Source organism: Dermochelys coriacea, chromosome 2 (genome assembly GCF_009764565.3).
Source record: "Dermochelys coriacea isolate rDerCor1 chromosome 2, rDerCor1.pri.v4, whole genome shotgun sequence".
Classification (NCBI taxonomy): Eukaryota; Metazoa; Chordata; order Testudines; family Dermochelyidae; genus Dermochelys; species Dermochelys coriacea.
In genome coordinates this window covers 25661460-25680678 of record NC_050069.1, presented here as the reverse complement: position 1 = coordinate 25680678, position 19219 = coordinate 25661460, and the positions used below count along the sequence as shown (strand labels likewise).

Genomic DNA, 19219 nt, shown 5'->3' with positions numbered 1-19219 from the left:
CTCCCCCCGGCAGCTCCGCCCGTGCCCCTTGTCTCAGTGGAATCCAAAATGGTGATGCCATGGACAGATAGGTCTGGAAGGGTCCTCCTGTTTCATCGAGTCGAGTCCCCTGCTATCACAGACAACCTGTCTGAATAATCCCATTCATAAACTTATCAAGCTCCATCTTAAAACTAGTTCAGTTGTATGCCCCCACCTATCAGAAGGTTGTTGCAGAACCCCACTCCTCTGATCATTGGAAAGCTCCTAATTTCCAGCCTAAATTTATTCATGGCCAGTTTATACTCATTTGTTCTGGTTCCAGCATTGTCCTTTAGATTAAATAGCTCTTCTCCCTCCCTCATGTTTTCCCCCCCCCACTGGCAAATGTGTTTATAAAGAGCAATCATATCCCCTCTGAACCTTCATTTTGCTAAACTAAATAAGCCAAGATCTTTTAGTCTCTTCTGGTAAAATAAGATCTCCATTCCCCATATCATCCTGGATGATCTTCTCTGCACCTGTTCCAATTTAAATACATCTTTCTTGGACATGGGTGACTGGAATTGTATGCAGTGTTCTAGATGAGTTCTCACTAATGCCTTGTGCAATGGCATTAATATTTCGTTGTCTCTACTGGAAATATCTAACTTGATAAATCCTAGGTTCACATTTGTCTTTTTCATAGCCACATCCTATTGGTGAATTATAATCTTTCTATGATCAACTAATTCATTCAGGTCTTTCTCCTCCTCTGTTATTTCAAATTGATGGGCCCCATTTTATAGCAGAAATACTTGTTATTAGTCCCTAGATACTTCTTATGCCTATCTGACCCATTCCAAACAAGAAGAAAAAAATAATTTTTAAATGACAAATGAAACAAGCTTAACTATTGACATCATGCTTTTCTCTCAGGACAAAACCCAGATGATACCTATGCACATCTCCCACTGTTTTTTTCCTCCCTATTTTATCTTTAAATTTCAAGCTTTCCTATAGAGACCAAAAACCTTCTACCATGGTATTTCTGTGAGGATGCTACATTCCAAGGTAGCTGTATTTGCCATGTGATTTTCCAATCACACACTACTCTGATAGGAGTTCCCCTCTTTGGGAAGCTTTTAGCTGGTAAGGAATCCATTGCTCCACATCCACAGTTCCAGTGGATGTGCCAGGAACACTTGCACTTCTGCAAATTATAGGAAGAGACTAGGAGAGCCATCTCGTTCTGGGCCCACTCGTTCCTTTGAATAACCAATTCCCTGCTCTCCTGCTTAGGACAATATTACCTTTTAGCCTCCTGTGACATTTCATTCCATATTCTTTATGAAAATATGCTTATGGTATGTATATGACATAACTGAGATGTACTTTACGCAAGATGGCTCATGTGAGAGATCATTGGAAAGGTTATGATTTACTGAATGTGATTATCCAACTTGTATGCCTGTATCATTTCTGTATCTGAAGTTAGGAATATCGACTATGTATCTGTATTTGAACTATACTACTTTGGGTGATGCCCACTGCTAACACTTCTTTCAGGTGCTGTGATAATTTATCTCCAGAGAACTTAGACATTTGCTATAATGAGCCATCAGCAGCTCAAGTCCCTTCTGTTCTTGTGTCAATACTGCCCCAAAATCATAAGTACGACTATCTACATCCAATATCAAAAGAGGTTTTTAAACGTGGGTAGGCTGAGACAGGACAGTCACAAGAGTCTTCTTCAACTCTGAAAACATTAAATTATGTTCTGCTAACACACTGAAATGGTTTCCCTCTTTCACCCAACCTATACAATGGTCTTGCAATATTGCAAAACCTACAAATAAACTTCCTATAACAGCAGCATCCTATACAAGTCTGCACATCTGTGAGTGTCTGGGGAGTTGGCCAGTTCTTCACAACCTCAATTTTTCTTTTTGTCAGGGGAAATTCCTGCTCACTTATGTGCCCCCAAGGTAGATTACCCGTTTTGGAAACAACTCTCATTTCTTTAGCATTGGTTTCAGGTTGGCTGTATTAAGCTTATCACAGCTCATTTGTAAATATGTCAGTTCCTGTTTACAGGTTTTACCATGGACCAAAATATCATCTAGGTATAACAAAAAGGCTGAAAGTGGCATGTTTTATTAATTCTCCTTGTTAGCTTCTCAACTGTGGCTGATACATTATGCAGGCTTAAAGTCATCACTTTAAATTGCCACAGGCCGTGTCCTGCTGGGAAAGCAGTCTTTTCCCCATCCTTTGGATCCACTTCCACTTGCCAATACCTACTTTTAAGACCCAGTGTGGAAAACCAGATTGAACCAGCTACAACATCCATCGTATCATCTATTCATGGTAATGGATATGAATCCTTTAATGTGACTTCATTTACTTTTCTATAGTCCACACAGAATCTGGTGCTGCCATCTTTTTTCTTAACCAGAACCATAGGTAAGGCTGGAGTGCTGGCTGAAGGCTCTATTATGCCTTCCTTATGCATTTCCTCAGTGGTCTATAAAGCTTCTTCCCTCTTTGTTACTGACAAACAGTGAGGTGGCTGTTTAATGGGTCATTTTACCCAGTTATTAATCTTGTGCTGGACCAGGGCAGTACAACCTATATCTTCGTTGGATTGGTAGAACAACTCTGATTCCTAATCAGAAAGTCTCCTACCCCAATCTGTTGCTCCTCATTTGAGTGTACAGCACTGCACTGGAACAAGTCCAGTTGAGACTCTTGGGAGCTCACCTGCTCTCCTTTCCTCCTTTTAGTTTTCTTCTATTCCAGCATTTACTAGATCTGCCAGTTCACATTTTGGTACTATGGTTCCCTTCTTTACTATTAGATGCTTTTCAGAAATATTCAGCAAATGAACATGGATCATTCCAAAAGGAAGTATTTCTTCACACAACGCACAGTCACCCTGTGGAACTCTTTGCTAGGGGGTATTGTGAAGGCCAACTCTACAACAGAGTTCAAAAAAGAACTAGATAAATTCATGGAGGATAGGTCCATCAATGGCTATTAGCCAGGATAGGCAGGGATGGTGTCCCTAGCCTTTATTTGGCAGAAGCTGGGAATGGGCGACAGGGGATGGATCACTTGATGGTTACCTGTTCTGTTCATTCCCTCTGGGGCACCCGTCATTGTCCACTGCCGGAAGACAGGACACTGAGTAGATGGACCATTGGTCTGACCCAGTACCGCCATTCTTATGTTCTTGCTGCAAATTGCTACAAATTCTCAGTGTTTCTCCTTGGAAACTGGATCCCACTCCTGAAATCAGTGTCCTTTAGACCCAAACAGCTAGCCAATATTTGAGGTCCTGCTGGTTGTTTCCATTAGGAGGAGATATTGATAATGGAGTCAGCTATTTCTTTGAAGCAATCCTGCTTATTTACAAAAACTGTACAAAGTCCTGCTTACCTGAACAAAGTAGAAATAAAACAACAGAAAGCAGTTTTTTTGTTGGATATTCCAAGACACTTTTTTCAGCACTCTACCCCAAAAGTTCTCTGTTTTAACTTTCTCTCAGTGTTATGCTACAAATGTTTCTTTAGCTGTCCTTGGCTTTTTGCTGCATTCTTTGTCTGTTTTTGTGGTGTTTCTGGCTGCTTCTCTCACATACATTCACAGAACCATAAAAATGTTTTCTGTGTGTTTGCATTCAGCCCTCTGGTCACATAGCTCAGCTTCTGACCAGCCTTGAATGTGTCCTGTATTTTGGGTGTGGCTACTATTGTTTTCAGCTATATTACTCTAAAAGGAGCTTAATTGCTTCTTGCATTTATCCTGAATGAAATGTGGCTGTTACACCCACTAGCTTCAATGGAGTTTCATCCACCCCTGCATAACACTATATTTCTCCTAGAGCACTCCACAGGGTTTGCTATAAAGGGGCAAGAACTGCTTGAAAAAATGGCAAATATATTTGGCGAAAATTGTAAAGATGGATAATTTCCCCCAGTTTTATTTTTGGCCATTGATTTCCACCTTGGAGAAATACAAATAATCCAAGGAAGGTTACTAGACTAGTCTTCAAATGATGATGAAAATGTGTGCAATGACTTGTTTGTAACAGTAACTACTGGAGTGAGTGAACACTAACCCCTTTCCGTGTTCTGGGGCAGTAACTTTTTGTAATCACCATGTCTGGTGATTGGAGCCAGGGAATAAAATTCAGTCTCTTATCAGCATACCTGTGTCACACCTGTACAGCATTGTTCTTATTAAAATAATTGTCAAGTTTGTGGATATACCTTGTGCTGTACTTGGTTCGTCTCTCAACAATCAGGTAACCAAATATTATTACAAGAAACTGTACTGTGATCTCTTTGACATTCCCAGTTTGACTGGCTGGCTATTCCTATACTCTCTTGTTTATAGCGTTAGTCACCTTTGAGGAAAAGGTGAATTCCTACACTATCAATGTGGTGCACATGGCTGTAACAGGATCACTGGCATTTTTAGGAGTCAGCCTGCTACTGAATATTAGGGACACAAATAGCGAGTGTGTGGGGAGATAAAATTATCCCCTCATTCCACTTGTCTTTTTTCCTCTCTTTTAAACTAGTAGTGGTGTCATGTGTGTCTCTGTAAACCCAGCTGCAAACCCAATTCAAGAACTAGCTAACACCCTTACACATTCAACTTTCCAAATTAAGGGGCATTCAACAGCATATAGAACACTTGAAAACTGAATTATTCTGATATTCCAGAGACTATGTTGCTTTTGCATTTTCATAACCAGGATTGTAGAGAGAGCAGCAAGTGTGTTGGTAGGAATTCACTGTCATGATGATGATGGTAACAAAACTGGCGCAAATGTGACCATGCAAAGTATTGTTCAGCTATGTTTGACTACACTGGGAGTGGGTATTAATAAAATTGAAAAGCTTTTCTCCAAAGCAATGTATTGATGGATGATTAAAGATTTTGATTATAGTAATTTCTACTCCAATTTTTTCTCTTTCTTTACCATTATTTGTTGAGTCCTATCAATGTGATTAGCATGGTATCAAACCTGATCCCTACTTCAAGAACCTTACAAGTGAAATATGACGGTTTGGTGTAATTCTAGATAGATTACAGGGTGCTCCTTAAATCAAGGCACTGAAGCACAATGCATGGTATATTCACTGTGAGTTTTATTGATTCTGTCTGCCCTGCTATGCTATTTACAAAGCACTGACTAAACTCCAGTGCTTAACTTGTTCCAGGGCTTGCCAGGGCTGAGCCCGAGCACCTCTGGGCTTGCTGCATCAGTAAAAAGATTGCTTGAGCCTTGGCACCTCTTTCATTACAAATTAAGTCCTGTGAAACTCTTCAGATCCTGCCCCAGCACTATACTGGGCTCACTATAAAATCCGGGACAGATTCTCTGAAGGCAACCTGTTCTTTGAGAATCTGGCTTTGCATGTTCAGCAATATCTCACATCCTGACTTGGAGCCAAATTCAGGTCCTAAACATTTTTACTGGGTGGCATGGACACAGGACCCTGTGAGAATAGTGAGAATGTGGGCCTATGTTCAGACAAGCACAGCCACATACTTGGCCCCTTTGTAGATTAGTCCTGCAATGCAAAGGAGTAATCTGTATGAGATGCTGGGAGATCAGGTTAGTATGTCTTTAAATATGCAGCCGGTGGTGCTTGGCTCAGGCCCATCCTGGAATGCCTTTCATGGTTTATGTCTCTGTTCTACAAATTCTGTGGAGTCGGGCCTTTGCAGCAGGTGTCTATGTGCAGCCAGAGGCCTAAATTTTGGCCTTGAATACTAAAGCCTACATATTAAGACAGATATAATAGCTAGGACATTGGGTTTTGAAAAATGCCATGGGATCTTTAACTTCTAGCAGAAACGAGCAGACAAGACCTCAGATGAATGTGTCATTCAAAGACTGAGGTAGAAAGTAATCAGGTCCCTGAATAGTGTGAAACAGGAAATTTTAATAGTGGGGATGGGATATGACTGCAGCAGAAGTAAGAATTTCAGCAGAAAAAGGGACAAGAACAACTCTGGCAGTATTCCAGAAATGATATGAAGACTTACACAGTTGATGATATGGGAGGAAAAAATAAGGTTAAGTTCAAGGATGACTTCATGATTTCTGTTCTTTGGAACAAAGTGAAGGTTTACATGAGAAGAGTGATAGCAAAGTCTGCAATGAGACTAAGAGCTTGTCTACTGTACCCGCCAGATCGGAGGGCAGTGATCGATCCATCGGGGGTCGATTTATCGCATCTATACTAGACGCGATAAATCGATCACTGAACACTCTCCCATTGACTCCGGTACTCCACCAGAACGAGAAGAGCAAGCGGAGTCGACGGGAGAGCATCAGCTGTCGACTTACCACAGTGGAGACACCGCGGTAAGTAGATCTAAGTACGTCGACTTCAGCTATGCTATTCACGTAGCTGAAGTTGCCTATCTTAGATTGACCCCATGTGATAATGTAGACAAGCCCTAAGAGAACTTTCTACCCAGAAGGTGTTTGACACATTCAGTAGTAGGAAGATCTGAGATAGCCAGGATCTGGCAGAATCAAAAGATACAAATATATTGGAGACAGAAGTATCTGTGAAAGTGAGTCCACGCAGGTGTAAAAATGTGTGCCATTCTGTTTACTTCAGTGAATCATTAATTTAGTATATTATATCTAATGATTAAAGCAGAGACTGGGCGTCAGGTCTGGATTCTTTTCCAAACCTGCCACCCACTGATTATGTAATCTTGGGCAAATCACAGTATCATTGTGCCTCATTCTATCCCTCTGTGAAAAGTAGTACCTCCACCTCCACAGTCTTAATTAAATTAGTACTGGGGAATCAAATCTGACATTCTTAGACAAAATATGTTATATGAGTGCTCTTACTAACAGATACAGCGTCAAGAATGACACTACTATAGCTTTATATATTGCAGTCATTCAAACTTAGCTAAAAGAAAAGGAGTACTTGTGGCACCTTAGAGACTAACCAATTTATTTGAGCATAAGTTTCATGAGCTACAGCTCACTTCATTGGATGCAGCTCACGAAAGCTTATGCTCTAATAAATTTGTTAGTCTCTAAGGTGCCACAAGTACTCCTTTTCTTTTTGCGAATATAGACTAACACGGCTGCTACTCTGAAACCTGTCAAACTTAGCTGGCGTCCATTATGAATGTTTGGAAACCTGGTCACAGTATGACTTTACACTCTCATACTGTAACCATTGTGTTACAAAAGCTGCATCCTTTGAAATGGAGAAAGTGTTACTAGCCTAAATATTAGTACATCAGAGGAGTATTTTTTGGTCAATGTTTTCTTAGCATCCAATATAACTCTGGCCCCGCTCAGTTAGATGAAATTGCTGTCCGATGTTGCGGGGAGGGATCGCTCAGGGGTTTGAGCATTGGCCTGCTAAACCCAGGGTTGTGAGTTCAATTCTTGAAGGGGCCATTTAGGGATCTAGGGCAAATTGAGGATTGGTCCTGCTTTGATCAGGGGGTTGGACTAGATGACCTAGGGAGGTGGTAGAATCTCCTTCCTTAGAGGTTTTTAAGGTCAGGCTTGACAAAGCCCTGGCTAGGATGATTTAACTGGGACTTGGTCCTGCTTTGAGCAGGGGGTTGGACTAGATGACCTTCTGGGGTCCCTTCCAACCCTGATATTCTATGATTCTATGATTCTATGACCTCCTGAGGTCCCTTCCAACTCCGATATTCTATGCTTCTAATCTCAATATAAGAATTTCTGTGGCTTTGTACATGTAATTCAGTGCCACTAACTGTGAGCTCCAGTCATGCAATTATGTTAGGGACAGTGCTCTGACCTTTCTTCACAATCTGCTGCTCTTTCCTTCCATACACCCAGTCGTCTCCCCCACATGCTATTCTCTCTCCCCAAACTCTGTTCCTCCTCACTCCACTCACACACACTATCCAGTCAATGTGTAAGGAAAATATTGCAATCCTAAATTTGCACAAGATTATTATACCTTAAGCAGAGAGGGAAGAGAGATATTTGTGAAAGTTACAAGATAACCTTGACAGCATTCTGTTAACACAATTTTTTGAACAAAGGAAGCCAGTACTTTCTTTGCAATAGAAAGATAGATATATATATATGTAACTGTCACTGTTTTTTTTTTAAGCAGAGACATTAATGAAATGCTTCACCCCACAGAGCTCAGCTCAGCTTTTGTCTATCACTGATTTAATGGCAATGGCCATTATCCAGTTTAAATAGGCTTTGATTAGTAACTGAAAGGGTGTTTGTATAGATGATTAGTAATCAGACATCAGAAGGAAAAGATTTGTTTTGCAATCCAGAGGGACCCAATGTTTTATTTTGCAAAATTACCTTAATCAAAAATGCCACACTCAAAACAGTTCTATGGGGAACTACAAAGGAGGAACTGTTTTGATCTTGCCTTATCATCTAGAGCAATCAACATTTCCCATTTGTAGAAGAGTGATGGGCAAAAAAATTTAACAGCTGCTTGAGGTTTTATCACTCTGGGGAAGGAAATTCACACATTTCCCCAGGAAAAGCTTAGGTAGAGGTATCTTTCATGGAAACATCATTTAGACAGATTGGTTTAAAGAGGTCCATTATTTATACAAATTCAATACTCAACAGCTGTCTATGTTGGTTAAATCAAAAGCCAAAATCTATGTTTGTTTAACTAATAATTGGTTTATTTCCATAATATTGACATTATAGGGGGAAAGTGCATTTAAAACACAAGCCACTTTAATAGTGCTTGGACTGGATGCATAAGCTAAAAAGATATGAAAGGGAATTTATATTAAAAAGGATAGAACTACCACTGTTATGTGTAATAGGATTAGTATAAGCTAATTACTCTTTCTACATTAAATAATACTTCCTACCTAAGTTTCCATCTCAGGCATTTCATTACAATGTCTAAGTGTGGTATTTAAAACACCTGAAACTTGTCAGGTCAAAATCCCTGCTGTGTTAAATTTAAAATAACCTGTGTAATACTTCTACGTAGCCTCACTTTATCTGTAAATTTAGTTTAATAATACAACACTATTTTTAAGACGCTGTAACAATACTTGGAAAGAAAGAAAAAAGTATCCTACCGTACCAATTTGTATTTCTTATCCATGAGTTAATAGGAGTTTGGATCACTTTTCTTACAGTCACTGCAATAGCTCTTCCCTTGGAGTCAGAGTGAGAGTGAAGAATGAATTGTGAGAGGTGCAGTGATCCTGGCTTGTTTTGTTTGTCCACTGTATCATTTGCTTTTGAAATTGATCCAATGCAGATGAAGTCAGGGTGCCAGCTGTCCTTGGAGGACAATGGCTCAATTGGAAGATGCCTTTGGAACAAAGGAGCTGCTTCCAGGATTGATTTTACATGCACACATGTGACTTTTGCCTCAAAAGACTCTATGGAAAGTGTCATCACACTAAAGACCTGCTTTTAAATGAATCACTCTGACGCCCATTAGTAAGGCCTTTTAACCACATACATATTCAAGAGAGGTCACTCTGTGTAGAGATAGCAATGTGATGCAAAGTTCTTTTTAATCATTTCACAGAATTAATTAATGGGTCTAATTATTTTAAGTCACTTTCAAAATCCTTGGCTAAGTTCTTCAAACTTGGGTGCTTAAAGTCAGGCATCTAAATCCATATTTAGGAACTTAAATAAAGGTGCCCTGATTTTCAGAAACTCCGAACACTCTCAGTTCCTATTCATGTCAATCGGAACAGCAAATTTGCCACCTTTACTCAGGTGCATAAATAGAGATTTAGGTGCCCAACTGTAAGCATCCAGATTTAAAAATTATGGCCCGTGGGGTTTTTTTAAATGACTTTATTGTACAGAATTTTATATTAATTCCTGCACTGCAAATTCATTTTTAAACAGATTCATTGTATGCAGGCATTCATTTAACTAGATTTCATAATATGAAGATTAATCAGGAAATGGACAAATCAGGAAATGGACAATAAGCATCGTCAATAAAAATGCACAATCTTCCAACTTTGAGAAGATATTGATATTTTGATATCCACATTTTTCCTATTTATGGAATATCTGTGGGAAAATGGTTTGTGAACATATAATTAAAGATTGTGTTATAATGCATATGCACAATGAGGGGATCAAAATAAAGTTGCATGGGCAATCTTAATTCTGGCATTTCCAAACTTCTGAGGGCTTCACTTTGCAACTTCAATAATGTTCTTTTAACATAGTTTTTGTGGGCATAATATAGATATATAAATCCAATTAAAATATTTTTGTATTTGAAAATTATTCTGCAGTGTCTACAACCTAAATATTTCAGCATGGTAAGAATTCATGGGAGCCATCAAGTGAAACAGAGGAGAAACAAATTAATTAGAACACTTTGCAATTACAGTACATAAGTGCTTTTCAGCCAGACAACTCAAAGTGCTTCACAAAGGTGGACAAATTTCAGAGTAGCAGCCGTGTTAGTCTGTATTCGCAAAAAGAAAAGGAGTACTTGTGGCACCTTTGAGACTAACAAATTTATTTGAGCATAAGCTTTCGTGAGCTACAGCTCACTTCATTGGATGCATTCCAAAGGTGGACAAACAATTTTAACCCTGTTTAACAGATGGAGGAAAATGAGGTACATAGAGGCCAGCCAGCAAGTTAATTTCAGAGCCAGGAACACTACTCAGGGGATGATGTCTTATCTGCAATTATTCCCATTTTCAAATGGAAAGAAATGCAAAAAATAAACACCGAGGACCAGTGCTGAAAAGTAAATTAGACTTTTAAATATTTCTTTAATAATATGCTTATTAGCCAAGAACTTTGTTGTATTACACATAACGTATACTTACCGTGACAGTGTCCCCATTAAGCTTGAGCCACAGCCTACTGAAGTCAATGGAAAGCCTGATTATTCATTTCCTCCCACTACTAGAAGAAAGGAGGACTGAAACCAACACCTATGATTTTCCCTCCCATCTAAATTAGCATCAAAATAATTTAAATTAAAATATGTAACAATAACTATATATGCTGTGAATATGGGGATAAAAGACAACCCCAATATTTCCTACTGCAGTCCAGACTTTAAGGAAGGATGGCAAAGGTTTGTAAATAGCATAGTTTCATAAAGGCCAGAAGAGACCATTGTGATCATCCAAGCTGACCTGCACGTAACACAGACCTTAGGACTTCTCTGAATTAACTGCTGCTCCAGGTTCAGTATCTATGGTTGTACTAGGGCATATCGTTTGGAAAAACAGTCAATCTTGAGTTTAAAAGATTGAATGAAGATCTAATGAGAACTGAGCAACTAAAAAAAACCTATTGACCATCGCTGCATCACATGGAGGATTGTTCTCTTGAACTACATATTCTAATGTTTTTTCCAATTTAGTTTTAAAAGTCCTAGGCAGTAAGCCTCTGCCACTTCCCTTGGGGACCATTGCACAGCGTAAAACAGCTCACTGTCAGAACATTTTTTGCTTGATCCTGCTATTCAGCCTAAATTTTCAAGCTCTTAATTTCATTACATGCCTCATAACTATGGCCCTGATCAGCACAGCATTTAACCCCATGTTAATGGGACTTGATCATGTGCTTGAACTTAAGCACATGCCCAAATGCTTTGCTCAATCCAGCACTATATCTTCATATATCAACCTAAATTGTTTCTCTATATCCTGGGTATTTATATATCTCCAACATTTGTAGATAGTCGCCATATCCCTCCCCAACAAAGTTACCTTTCACACTGGAGATAATTAGCTTTTTAAATGTTTCCTTATGTCAATATTTGTACTAGACTGACATGTAAATAGCTTAGTGGATTTTTGTACCTATTTTAATGACCTAGCATCTTGATCTCAGAATTGTTTATTTCTGCTTCTTTGAGCAATATTCAATTAATATAAATCTTAGTTTCAACCCATTCTCATTTTATATAAGCTAATGCAAAATATTTTATAAAGCAAAAACCTGATTCTGCTCCAGTTGAGGCAATCTCAAAGTACTTCAATGGGAACAGGACTAGATCCCAGGTAGGATAGTGTTAAGTAGGCTTGCAATAAACACAGTTGAAAGAGATTTTATGAGAATGCTCTAACTTCCCGAGACACTTTTGAATTGGACAATTTATGGTTTAAAATGAATGTGTCCCCCTATCAAATTATGGTTTTTAACATTTGAAATGGAAAAAATAACTCGGTTTCCATTAAGGTACCTTAGAGCAGTGATTCTCAACCAGGGGTCCGGGGGCCCCTAGGGGTCCACGAGTAGGTTTCAGTGGGTCCGCCAAGCAGGGCAAGAATTAGATTCGCTGGGGCCCAGGACAGAAAGCCAAAGCACCACCACCTGGGGCTGAAGCCCAGGGCCCTGAGCCCCACCACCTGGGCTGAAGCTGAAGCCTGACAATGTAGCTTTGCGGGGCTCCTGTGGGACGGGGCCCCAGGCAACTACCCTGCTTGCTATCCCCTAACGCCACTCAGGCTTTTGTATGCAGAAAAGCAGTTATTGTGGCACTGGTGGGCCGTGGAGTTTTTATTGCATGGGGGGGCGCTAAGAAAGAAAAAGGTTGAGAACCCCTCCCTTAGATTAGAGCACAGGCAGGGGTTTATTCATTTATTTATTCTCTGACTAGAAAGGATGCTTTCTTTTTATGCAATTAGCTGCAGACCTAGTTTTTTGGGGTGCTGGGAGAAAAGTCTTGCTATATAACAGATTACTGAAATTATTTCATGTATGAGCATCATTAGGCTGGTGATATATTAAACAGATGGATTAGAGAGCCAATCAAAAACAAAGTAGAGGTTCCAGAAAGTAATGTTAGATCCAAAGATTACAAATTATAGTCTTTATCCTGCAAAAGACTCCACCTCCAGGGAGTCCCACTGAAGTAGGTTGTGGATCCTTCAGGACAGGGACCATGACTTCATAGGTAGCACGGCATGGATGTTATTGGAATCCTGATCACAACTAATCATAACGCAATCTCATTGCAGGATTCAGTATCTAAAAGGTTTCAGAGTAGCAGCCGTGTTAGTCTGTATTCACAAAAAAGAAAGTACTCCTTTCAAGTACTCCTTTTCTTTTTTATCTAAAAGGTATGATCCTGTGAGGTACTGAATGTTGAGGGCACCTGGCAGGATAGAGCCTGAGGCCCAGATCCTCAAACGTTTGTATTGAAATCAATGGTTGTTAGGTACCTACATAATTTTGAGGATCTGCACCTGAGGACTAAATTTTCAGAGATGCTGAGCAAAGTACTACAGTTCCAACTGAAGTCAATGACAGCTGCCGGTCCCCAGAGCCTCTGAAAACCAGGCCCTTAACCTCTTGATCGTGCTAAGTCAGAGGGAGGTTTTGAGTACTTAAATCAGGTCACTAAAATGAAGCTTCTGTTTTTGAAATCTTGTTTACATATGTCCCAATATGCTAGAAATTCAGAAATGATGAACATTGTTTATCTGGCCCCTTTTAATCCTTTTATTTCTGTGTTTGTTTTATATCTGTAATGTGGTAAACAAAATGCATCAAAACCACTGTTCCAGCTGTCAAGTGTGCCATGGAAAAAAAATGGAAAAAAATTAGTACTTTGCAGAATCTGCTCTGCAGATATTCATTAATAAAAGATTGTGACTTGTAAAGCAAACATACCCCTTCCATAATATTAATCTGTTCCACAGTTCATTTCTGGAAGTGAATTATGATTGAAAAATATCTTTAGGGTTTATTTAATGTATTGCTTAACCCCAGCCACTCATCCTCTGAGCAGTGGAACGTGGCTTGGTTCTGCTTCATTAGGAGCTTTTCATAGCTTCTATGCCTGGTGTCAGTTTCATCTCCTGTGAACAGGTTTATGCATGAAGAAATGGATTCTTAGATTTTTGTGGCCGGAACTGTACAGCAATAGGTAATATTATACCAGCACAATTCCAAGGTCTGAGTTAGTAGTAAAAAATTATTCTGATCTGGTGCCTTTATAGGCATGGCTTGAGTCACATCCATCCTGTAATCTGAATGGATGATGATGTACAGTATCTGTTTGCTTTGGCATGTTTTCTACAGGTGTTTTATGTCTTTAATTTACTATGTTATAGCTAGGGATCTGTTAGTTCCTTAATTTTCAATAGTTTACCATTTATCCATAAATATTTTCTTTGGTCTGAAACATTTTTTTTAATTTACTTTTTCCATAGGGAGAGAGAGTGAGTTATTCTTTATCTCTTGTTAAGAAATGGCTTGTAAAAAATATAGATCTTTGCTCTGAAAAATGATCAGTTTCTGATCTCCTGTGGCAAGGAGTACCACAGCTTAAGATCCTCTACCAAAAATTCACTGATCAACTTCTGAAATTTCATCCTTGGCTCTGTTCACCCACGCTGTCACAGTGTCCCCAGTGGGCCAGATATTCAGTTGGTGTAAAGTGGTGCAATTCCAGTGAGCTATACCAATTTAGGGTCCGGTCCATTGAGCGCAGCTAACACAATGGGTCTTGAACGAAGAGATGGTCTATATGATAAGAGTAACTGGGGAGGGGAGCTAGGGAGGTCTAAGGACCTTACAGATTTGTAGATGAACAATTCTTCACTGGAGGGGGGAGGAAAAGTTGCTGATCTTAATGGTCTCTGTCATTTGTAAAGTCTATAAATTTGCTAAGGGTAGCTTGAAGACTGGTTTACCTCTTATCACTCTAAGTATTATACTGGATGTTCCAGGTCAGGGGTAAGGTCAGAAAGGGAGCTGCAGGTCAGGGCAACATGGGAGAGTGGAATAGTACTGGCATCTGATAGGATCCTAGGCTCCTGTTGATTCTATAGCTAACATCCTTACCCCTTTTATCTAATCTCCCCCCCCCCCCCCGCCACACACACACACACAGACACCTCATTATTCTCTTATTCAAAATGTTGCCTCCTTTTATTGTTTTTTTTTCTTTCCAAGGCAAATATTTCTGCACTGCTGATCCCACCCTCCCTTCCTCTCTAGCCCATAGTCCTACCCCAAACAACCTTTCTATAATCTAGAGCAGACCTGGGCTGACTCAGCATCACACACAGTTTTAGAATTCCAGCTCTTGTGCAATCTGTACAAATTTTTTAAATGAGATAGTATCCTATATAAACTCAGGATCGCAACCAGGCGACCTAGTAAACACAACATTCAAGAGATTTGTTATACAAAACTGGGCCAAAAGGGAAAAGTCACAAATTTCAGGGCTGCAGAGAATCCAGAGGTTAAGGAAAGTTTTAACAGTTTTACAGTTTTAACAGTTTTCTGGCAAAATGTTTGTTGTCAATGTTGGAATCTGCATATGTAATTTAATTGGTAAACCAGTTTGGTGAGTGTAAAAACCATGTCAAATTGTAAATTTTTCACCAAATCAAACATGATACTTCTATACAGGGTTGAATAAATTTGATTATGGAGCCTATCTATCTCCCTGGCCTCTCCTCTTTCTACAATAGGTCCTTTACCTTCTAATCCTCAACAAAGCAACTCCTACCAGTTTTCCAAGCAGACTACTGGTCTCCCCAGTCCCCCTCCCTCTTTGTAATCTAATCTCCTTGGTTTGACCCCACAACCCTTCAAAATCTCCCCTGTAGATTTCCACAGTGTTCAATGACTAGGGGTCACTACTACTACAGCCAGAGAAATTGGGGTTACTTTACAGAAATTACACTTCAGTGAGCAGGGAGTAGATAGTTTCACTCTAAAAGGCTCTGGAGAGCTACTTTCCGTGCTGTGGACGGGACACCTCAGTCCCAGGAAAATATAACTAAAGGTAATTCAGAGAACAGCAATGATAATTAAAGGGTGGAAGGGATTGATTTAGGAAGGGAGATAGATATATATATGTATGACTTCCCTTAATGATAACCACTGACAAGTATCTGAGGGATGCAAGAACCTAGAAATCATTTTTGGTGGTATAAGGCGGGAAACTGAGCAAAGGGAAAATTTCCAAACTAAGGGACTGTGGAACAGTCTCCCAAAGGAAATGGTGGAAGCCACAGACTGTAAATCATTTAAAAATAGACTGGAGCAAGCACTTGGGAATGTACTACAGGGAACCATCCTACTACCCAAGAATGCACAAGATAACCTAATACTGCGGGGGTGGGGGGAAACGACACGACATGACTCCTGATTATCACAGTGCTCTGGATTTCCTAAACAGAAGGGAATACTTCCGAGACAGCTTTCAAAAATATGAATTTATACCATTTTTTAAATAGGGCCTGATCCAAAACCTGTTGAAATCAACAAAAGCTCACCTTGGACTTCAAAGCCCATAGTGAGTTTGTTGCTGCTGAGAAGTGACATGGTGGCAGTGGAGACCAGCATCCCCTACTTAGAACAAACGGGTACACTGCCCACCACTACTTGGTCAATGAGCCTCAACTAAGAGGTTTGGGGGCAAGAGGGGAAAAGAGACTCCATGCTTCTTCAGTCCTTGTTTCTTGTTCAGAGGGGAACAATTACAGAGGCAGGGCTCTTCGGTTGTACACACATGGACTGAGATCACCAACTTGAATTTCATATTTAATTATTTGAGGCTTTCATAATCTGACTCCATTTGATTTGCAAAATTTGGTTTCTGTTCCTGCTCACAATTTATGTCTGCTTCTGATTAGCTATAACATCTGTGCCCTTTTATCAGACCCCCTTGTGTTTTCCTCACTGAAGCTTTTAGAGGGTGGTTTTCATTTTAATGTTTTTATTGTATTTTAAATGGTTTTTTATTGTGATGTACATCACCCTGAGTGCTTTGGCAGCCTGTGGGGGGGAGGGTGAGGTGCTTTAATAAGAATAAATTATTATGTGCAATAATGAGGAATAGGGCTTTTGAACATTTGGTTTCAACTTGAACGGATTCTCTTCCACATGCGAATCACTGTGCGGTTTTTCTTTTTTCTGTTATTAAGTTTAACAAAGCGGTGCTTCATTGTAGTTTTTCTATGCTTTTTTTTTTAATTTGTTCACTCTATGGTCATGTTTATTGTATTGCTTTCTTGCTGTTTCTCATTACATCATAAAGCACTTGATACATGTGAAAGTTACTCTATTGATATTCTTTTGCATTTTCAATTACATCATTTGGGGTTTTTTCTGGATAAGAAATAGTTATTTCTTTTATATATAATAGCTTCTGGAGCAGAAATAGTTTATATAAAATAAATCAGTACTTCCTTTCTAAACACATTTAAACAAATATGCAAATTATTACAAATTGATTGGCTGCTTTCACAACTGAGACAGATCCTTCACAAAAATTAAGTCATGAGTCACAAAATGTATTAATCCTCCTTGGAAAGTTTTCCTTTCCATGGCCCTGATCCTGCAACCATGAGACACTTTACTCACATGCGTAGTCCCACTGAGTTCTGCATGAGAGTTTGCCAGAAGTAGGCCTAGATTTACAGGGCCACTTAAACCAACATAGCAGTTTTTAATGTTACTTTTCCCCATAAGTCATGTCACAATAAACCCTTTTGCCACCTTGACTTCATTTGCTTAGGCCCTGCCTTGCTGCTCCCTTTACCCCCAGTTCAGCAAAGCATCAAGTGCTTTGATGAATTGGAGTATATGTCGGCATGAACTTAAATGCTTTGCTGAATCTGTGCCTTAGTCACATTTCCTCATTAATGCCTATTTTCATGCAGCTCCTAACATGCTTGAAACAGGCTTCCACTTCCTGTCTGCCAAGCACCCTCGCTCCTTCACACCCTTTCTTTAAACCAACTTCTTCCAGACATCCTACTCACACTCACACCTTCCCTTACTTGAGCTATTGCTCCTTTTTGAGGGGAGGGACTTGCTTTATTAAACTCCGTGATCTTTGGGGCACTATTATGTGCTTTGTAAAGCACTATGTACATTGATTGCAGGAGCAGACAAATAATTATCCCCACCACAAACCATCAAACGACCAGTCTAGGCCGGAATCCGACTGATGACCTTGAGATAGAGGACCAGATTGTCACCTGTGTATAGAATATCAGAGTTGGAAGGACCTCAGGAGATTATCTAGTCCAAGCCCCTGCTCAAAGCAGGACCAATCCCCGATTTTTTTTTGCCCCAGATCCCTAAATGGCCCCCTCAAGGATTGAACTTGCAACCCTGGGTTTAGCAGGCCAATGCTCAAACCACTGAGCTATCCCTCCCCCCTTAATATCCGTGAAGCTCCATTCACCTCCAGGCAGTAGAGCTGCACCATTTTATACCAGTTAATTTCTACAGTGTATTTCCATTACCAATCCTCTGAGCCATGAAGTTTTTCTTTTATAGCTACTATTTGAATAAAAATACTGGGGAAAAGATGCCACCTATAAATTCCCTAAAGCTACAGCTCAGTCTTTGTGTCTGAATAAGCACCCCAGTACTATACAAATCTATTTTGATCTTAGTTTTAGGTTTCCTATGAAGTTATCTTAAATTACAGTAAAGACAAACATTTTGGTTACATAATATTCAAGATGGAAACTGCAGGGGCCATTGCAAATAAAACATTGTAAAGTTTGCTCTCAGTGAAAACACGTAAGAGTAAGGCCTTTTATTGATGTTTGCACTTCCAGTTGACAGGAGTCAAGGTAAAAGTGACTTGTTTGTCTTCTTATCACCTTTCCACTGTGATACAAAAACAGGAATCAGTTAATTACTCCAGACACCTAAGGGGTCAGATTGCAACATGAAGGGTTTCAAGCCTTTTCCTTGTAAATGATGTAATGAAAAACCTTGTGTGTTTCCTTCCTCTCTGTACATGTGTCTTTTATGAGCAGATTGTTAGATTTACTGCTTTTTTTTTTTAAATCACACGTTAACGTGCAATTCAAAATTCATAGCAACAACTGTGGAGATTTATCTGTGTTGTAGTTTCCCTTTTGCTAGGCCAACACATTTGGAGATGAAAAAGAAGATACCTGATGAGTGTTATGAAATGAGAAGCGAAATGTCACATGTGTGACAGCCTTAATGGGTGAAGCAAGTCAGTGGCACTGCCTCCCCTCACGAGATAATAACCTGGATGATCTTCTCCCACAGTTGCCTTGCCCACCTGCAATGTTGCTGTTGGATCCCCGAAGATTCTGAACACTGCTCCTGGTGTGATTGATGGGAGCAAAGCATCCTGGTGGACATACAGCAGAAAGAAAAATCAACGAAGGTTGGAGCTCCACATCCATTAGTAGTACTATGCTGCTAGCAGAGAGCACAATATAAGTATATAAGAACACAGAGAAATGGGCATTTATTTGTGCT

At 39.7% G+C, this 19219-nt stretch overlaps 1 protein-coding gene across 1 annotated transcript in view; it reads right to left on the bottom strand.

Annotated features, from left to right (window-relative positions):
* The window catches only part of ENPP2 (ectonucleotide pyrophosphatase/phosphodiesterase 2), a 116912-nt gene extending 107681 nt beyond the window's left edge, over positions 1-9231 (bottom strand). The window contains exon 1 of the mRNA XM_038392612.2: positions 9075-9231. Coding sequence (XP_038248540.1) covers positions 9075-9095 — 21 coding nt within the window. The 5' untranslated portion in view covers positions 9096-9231. The remainder of the gene's footprint in view (positions 1-9074) is intronic.
* Positions 9232-19219: the final 9988 nt, after the last annotated feature.